The 7,057-nt window shown below is 37.9% G+C and overlaps 1 protein-coding gene across 2 annotated transcripts; it reads left to right on the top strand.

Annotated features, from left to right (window-relative positions):
* The first annotated feature begins 287 nt into the window (after positions 1–287).
* Positions 288–2,907, top strand: LOC119791874 (succinate receptor 1-like). 2 transcript variants are annotated; one of them, XM_038298228.1, is made up of 3 exons: positions 288–426; positions 1,428–1,503; positions 1,679–2,907. In XM_038298228.1, the coding sequence occupies exons 2-3, from the start codon at positions 1,501–1,503 to the stop codon at positions 2,624–2,626; spliced, it is 951 nt and encodes a 316-aa protein (XP_038154156.1). In that variant the 5' UTR covers positions 288–426; positions 1,428–1,500; the 3' UTR covers positions 2,627–2,907. The 2 variants fall into 2 exon arrangements, with proteins under 2 accessions (XP_038154156.1, XP_038154157.1); XM_038298229.1 differs by lacking the exon at positions 288–426 and having other exon boundaries at positions 1,416–1,503.
* Positions 2,908–7,057: the final 4,150 nt, after the last annotated feature.

The following is a 7,057-nucleotide window of genomic DNA, read 5'->3' as shown; positions in this document are numbered from 1 at the left end:
TGAAAAACACTCTTATCAATTTCAGCCAGCATCTTTATCTTTGCAAAACGAAAACCACCCCCTTCCTTGGTAGAATGACAGACGGTTTTAAGAAGCATTTCAAATGCATCTTGGGCTTGAGGAAATTCAGATAAACTAGATATCTCATTACAATAAACCATTATTTAAATTAGTTCAATCAAATAAGTTGCATGGGTGGTGGATAAAAAAAATGTCCACACAAGTAGAAAACCAGATCATTTAAAATAGGAAACACATCACCACATATTACAAAACAGGAAGCAACCAGAAGTAATATACAGTAGCCAAACCTTTAGAGAAGCAGTCTGACGCAAAGTTAATATCCTGGAGACACTGCATTACTCTGAGCTTAAATTTCAAACTAAAAGAGATTTCTGGACAAAGTTCTTCAAGCTGTTAGATCTTGTAAGTAATCTGGTCTGATAATTCTCATTGCTCTTTTTTTTTTGCATACAGAGTTCATATCATTAAATATGATTACCTGATGTACAATAGAAATGTTAAAGTGAAAATAAAAATTGTATATTATATTCGCCGTTTTAGATGTTGACTAAATTAAGCCCAGATAAAATTAACTATTGCGTTAGTAATAGATAAATCCAAGTTAGAAAACGGCCAAAGTTCAATCAGCAACTATTTTTAATAACCCAGTAAAGGCATTTGTGAAATGAATTTCACCCAATTTATTCAGTTCTCTTAAGCAATTATCAGAACTTCTGTTTATTCAGTTTTGTAAATTAATACATCATAACACGGCAAAAATTGAAGTCCCAATGGGTCATTTTTTTCTTAAAATAAGTGAGTGCTTTTCTTGAATTGAGGAGATAAGTAAGACACTTTACCAATGGAACAAGAAAATTTACATTTAAAATAAGAAAAAATAATTGCATTCTCATTTTGTTTTTTCTTATTTTAAGAACAAAAAAACTAATTCCATTAACAAATAATCCTATTTACCTGCATGCAAATTAAGGCTAAATAAGCTTAATGTAAGAAATGTGTACTTATTTCTAGACAGTTTTTGCAGTGAAAGAGGTATGTTCTTTTTTTTTTTCAATTAATTAAGGTAGACTAAAATGTAGAAAAGAGGACTTGCTACATTTCTACAAATATTTTTACTATTGTTTCAATATATGTTGAGGCCTTGAAATTAAACTAACTTCCTTTTCAATTTATTTACGAGTACTGTGGTAGGAGCTCAGATAAAAAGAGATTAAACATTTTGCAATTACAGGAGCAATTTGAATGAGCAAATATTAACTATGCCTTTAGAATCTTCACATGCTTTTAATGCAAATGACTCTCAAATCTTTTGTGTGTTGATCACCATAAAGTTAATGGCCTTTGCAGCCAGATGCACTGGTCTTGAGGTATTAAAGGCACCATTCCCTGTTTACTGTCTCCAGTATACAAATAGTGGCGCCAGCAGCTCACCGTCTCATCCCTGTTCACGACGTTAGAAACTACAGGACCAACAAAATGGTAAGTCTTATCTTTGCAAACAAAAATATGCTTGAATGTTTAAACAAGAGGCTCAACACTAAATATCACAGTTATTTAATCATTACTCACCTGTTTGCTTTATTTCCCCCTTTAAATACCCTTCCTCTTCACTTTCTCTTCAACATCCTTATGTCTCCTGCTTTCTCTGTGAAAGGTGCTGAATGACACAGAGATAAATAAAGACTTGGAGAAATACTACTTGTCACCATCCTATGGCATCGAGTTCTGCATTGGATTCCCGAGCAACCTTGTGGTTGTGCTTGGCTACATATTTTGCCTTAAGGAGTGGCACAGCTGTCATATTTACATATTTAACCTGGCTGTCTCTGACCTTGTTTTCCTCTGCACTTTGCCACACCTCTCCTACCTTTATGCAAATGACTACCCGGTCACATCTCCCTTTATATGCATTATCACCCGCTACGTCTTGCATCTCAATCTATACTCCTCTATCCTCTTCATGGTTTGGATCAGCATGGATCGTTTTCTGCTCATCAGACATCCCATGAAAAATCATCACCTGTTGACACCAAGAGGAGCCCTAATTGTTACAGGGTTGACCTGGCTGGCTGTTAATGTGGAAGTTTGTCCGTTAATAGCCCTGATTGTTAAAGACTTGCAGAGAGAAAATTTGAGCAGATGCTTGGATTTCTCCAGCCTTGAAGGAGATTTTAATACACTGGGCTACAGCTTAGGCCTAACCATAACGGGCTACATCCTCCCTCTGCTCGCACTTTGTGTCTTTTCACAGAAAGTTTCACATCTGCTCCACATGCAGGAACGAGCTGTGCAGAACAGGACATCCTACAAGAGGCCACTTAGAGTTGTTATATCAGCCACTGTTATGTTCTTTGTCCTCTATACCCCTTACCATGTGCTGAGAAATGTCAGAATTGCATCTCTGCAACAATGGGCTGGATATCACAGTAAAACAATAGGTATTATAAAAGCAACCTACATCTTAGCTCGACCGTTTGCATTTTTGCACAGTGTTATTAACCCAGTCTTCTACTTTCTTCTGGGAGACAAGTTCAGAGAGCTTCTAATCTCTAAAATCAGAGAAATAACCAGAAAGCCAGACCTGAGAAGAGAGCCAGCCTGAACATTTTAAATATAGGAGTTTTGCTTTGTAGTAAGACATGCTTCTCAAGTTAGCAAATGCTGAGTTTTTTATTTTCTTAAAACTTTTAATTTAACAGATACAGTACTACTTTCTTAGTTACAAAAATGATGCTAGCTTTGAATATATTTACATTTTTTTTTTAAGTTTAAAGCTTACTGTAGGTGTTTTATAACAACTTACGTTGTTTCCTGTTATCCGATTACACAATAGTCCTGTATTTTTGTAAATAAAGTTTTATGATTTTTAAGAAAAACAGTTGTACACTGTTAGATAGGATATCCCATTATCAATCAAATTCTACAGCTAGAATAAAGTTATAACCATTGTCATTTTACAAACATTGGATTGGTAAAAAAAAAAAAAAAAAAGGGATATTGTTAACTTTTGAGATAAGATGTATTTTTGTATTATTTATATCTCTGCAAATAAAAGAAAAAAAAAAAGTATGACACCAGTGTGACGGAAATATTAAATATTGAAGTGGAAATTGTGATGTTGATTTCATTACCACACTACTGGGGTGACACAATGTCTGAAAATATGCAGTGTCAAATTAGAATAAGCTGATTAAGGACTACACATTTTTTTTTTGCTTTCAAGAATTTAAGTTTTTTTATCTTAGCAGTGGTGTAAAAAAGTACGTATCAACTTACTGCAGCTTAGTGGGGTGCTGCGCAAGCAGGGGTACAAAAGTAATGGTGGAACCATCATTTCTAGTCAGGCATTTCTGTATCTTACTGCTGTAATTTGCATGCACTGTAATATGATTATCAACATAGACACATCACTGAATACCTTTTGCTTCTGCTCCTTCACTTCCCCTCTGGTTTCCCCATTTCCTTCCCATACTTACACAGTATGCACTTCTCCAGAAATGAAGCATCTCTCAAGGGTGTTAAAAACCCACTTGATCGCCGGCGACCATTTTTATAGCATTTACAACTCATAACTCAAAATGCATGAAAATTACAATGGTAACATTTTTCACAAATATAGACAATGTTACGATCAGCTTAGATTCTCTACAATTCAACCACCAAGGTAATTTTAAAGAACAATTAACACAGATATAGCAGCATGTCAAAATGTAAACATTACAAACCAACAACATATCTTTGAAGGCGTTCAGAAGCCTTTTTTATAAATCCAATCTTTAATTGTTTATATTCCATTCATCCATAAGGGTCCACAGATTAAAAGTAATCCAAAATATTCATAGTAATAATATGCCGTAATGAGAAAACCGTCACATAACATCCGGGCTTTGACATAAGAAAAGTTAGCTGGTCATAACTAATGTTTAGCATCTTGCTAATAAGATTAACTTCCTCATTTGTTTGTCCACGATGTTTGGTATTTTTCTTTACATGGTCTTCTTACCTACAAGACAAAAGTGTCCACATCTTTGTATGACTCGATTTAAGTCAGGGACAGCAATTGAAGTCTCACGAGCGCTCCTTGCCTGTCAGCCAATGATGCACTGTGTAGAGCGATATTACGCCTTATAGAGGTCTGCTGCTATTGGTTAAGACCACGTGGGCTGTTTATATTTGTAGCCAGTGAAATGAGGTTTCAAACAAGGGAATACATGACTGGGTTGCATAAAGCAGAGCCGTGTTACTGGCTTGCATAAGAGTGATGGCCGTTACCACTGAGCCTGGTCTCTCGGAGGTTCCTTCCTGTTAAAAGGGAGTTTTTCATCCCCACTGTCGCAACAAGCATGCTTAATGAGAGATTACATTTGAGTCAACGATTCATGCAATCAACTGGTTTTTCTTAGATAGAAAGCTTTGAATCAATTGACTGTATGATCTGGTGAACTGTAAATTGCCTTGAGATAACATGTTTTGAATTGGTGCTATATAAAAAAGCTGATGAAGGTTCTCAGTCATCCAGGTCATAGTCATTCCGTAAAAATTCAAAAAATATCCACTGGACTTGGTTTTCAAGATTTGAAGACGTTTCGCCACCTCTCCAGGAAGCTTTCTCAATTCAAATGTCTGGATCCGCAGTGAGTTTGAGTCTTATATAGACAACGCCTTGTATCGCTTGGAAACATGCAATAGAAACCGATGAATGGGTCGTTAGTTCCATCGTTAGCCTGTAATATCTGAAACTGTCTATGATTCTAGGGGTTGGTCGTTAAAGGGGGGGATTGTCATTATGGGGGGGATTGTCTCCTGTAATACCTGAAACCTGTATATGATTGTTAAGGGTTGGTCGTTAAGGAGGTATTGTTCACCGGCTGGAGCGGGTAAGTCCCTCGTTCCTCTGTGATGGGGTGGGGGGTTTGGTGATATCTGGAAGGGATCATGTCTATGATTGAATTGTATGTTTTTGGAAGCTGGAATCTCAGTCCACCACCTCTGTTTAAAGTTGGTTTTTCTCTCTTAACATAGATGGCTTCCTTCACGCCCCTCTCAAACCACCTATTTTCTTTATCCAGAATATGGACATTCTGGTCCTCAAAAGAATGTCCTTTGTCCACAAGGTGTAGGTGTACTGCGGAGTCTTGTCCAGAGGTGGCCGCTCTTCTGTGTTGGGCCATGCGTCTGTGGAGAGGTTGTTTGGTTTCTCCAATATAAAGATCAGAGCATTCCTCACTGCACTGAACAGCATATACCACTCCGCTCATATTTGGTCTGGGGGTTTTATCTTTCGGATGCACTATCTTTCGGAAGCCAAACCAAACCCTTAAACAGAGGCTAGTGCATCCGAAAGATAAAACCCCCAGACCAAATATGAGCGGAGTGGTATATGCTGTTCAGTGCAGTGAGGAATGCTCTGATCTTTATATTGGAGAAACCAAACAACCTCTCCACAGACGCATGGCCCAACACAGAAGAGCGGCCACCTCTGGACAAGACTCCGCAGTACACCTACACCTTGTGGACAAAGGACATTCTTTTGAGGACCAGAATGTCCATATTCTGGATAAAGAAAATAGGTGGTTTGAGAGGGGCGTGAAGGAAGCCATCTATGTTAAGAGAGAAAAACCAACTTTAAACAGAGGTGGTGGACTGAGATTCCAGCTTCCAAAAACATACAATTCATTCATAGACATGATCCCTTCCAGATATCACCAAACCCCCCACCCCATCACAGAGGAACGAGGGACTTACCCGCTCCAGCCGGTGAACAACACCTCCTTAAACGACCAACCCTTAACAATCATAGACAGGTTTCAGGTATTACAGGAGACAATCCCCCCCTTAATGACAATCCCCCCTTTAACGACCGACCCCTAGAATCATAGACAGTTTCAGATATTACAGGCTAACGATGGAACTAACGACCCATTCATCGGTTTCTATTGCATGTTTCCAAGCGATACAAGGCGTTGTCTATATAAGACTCAAACTCACTGCGGATCCAGACATTTGAATTGAGAAAGCTTCCTGGAGAGGTGGCGAAACGTCTTCAAATCTTGAAAACCAAGTCCAGTGGATATTTTTTGAATTTTTACGGAAATATATAAAAAAGCTGAATTGAATTGAATGGAATTGAACTGATGCAGCTTCAGTTGTGTTTTACTCACCCAATTTTCATTTATATTTATATTAATTTATATATACACATGTAATTTGGACTTACAGTTCCTCAGTTTTTTGCTATTCCATTTGGGTATGCAAAATAGTCGAGGATTACTTCAAATGAGGTGGGTGTTAAGAAAACAGATGAGTGAGAAGAATTAATTAAGACATTTTAGAGGTAAAGGTTTTTTGAGTGATTTAAAAAATAAGTATTTTTTTATCAATGAACAATGAGAATAGTTATCACATTGGTGGTAATGGATTCCGGTTACACCATCAGAGGTGAATAAGACTTTGCCAAAACAATTTCTGCAACCTCTTTGGGTCACCTCTCCTTGATCTGACTAGTGATAACATGTTTTGCCACATGTTGTTTAACTGGTGGTTTTCTAGGCAGTGTGCTGCAAAAAATATGGGCTATGATGATAATTAGTAGACATTTTTAGGAAAAACCTGGTCTTGATCAGAGAAAGACAGCATCCATCCCACTTCAGATGGTGAAGCTGTTCCATCTAGGAATATGGCAAAATGTATTAGTCTTCCAAAACACTGAAAGCCCAAGGTGCGGACCATGAATCACAGTAGAGTAGTAGTTTTACAGAACTCTCCAGTTCTTGGACCTTCCGCCATAACATCTAGGGGAGGTTTGATAAGGGGGAGGCAGAATCCAAAATAACACTTATTTATTTGAGAGCAGGCTGCACAGGTATTTTGCATTAGCCTTCGAGTCTTTTCTTGCTGGCTCCACATGGCGAATACAATATTCCAAATTTCTTGGGCTTTTCCGCCTTGAAGCGATCGTCCACATCCAAGATATTATCCCATCTCACCTTTGACTTCACCACCACAGCCAGCTTGCGTTCAATCACACCCCGCA

Source organism: Cyprinodon tularosa, unplaced genomic scaffold, assembly GCF_016077235.1.
Source record: "Cyprinodon tularosa strain WSP-4 unplaced genomic scaffold, ASM1607723v1 ctg403, whole genome shotgun sequence".
In the NCBI taxonomy this organism is placed as follows: domain Eukaryota; kingdom Metazoa; phylum Chordata; class Actinopteri; order Cyprinodontiformes; family Cyprinodontidae; genus Cyprinodon; species Cyprinodon tularosa.
The sequence above is the reverse complement of the archived record's forward strand: the minus strand, read 5'-3'. Positions and strand labels throughout refer to the sequence as shown.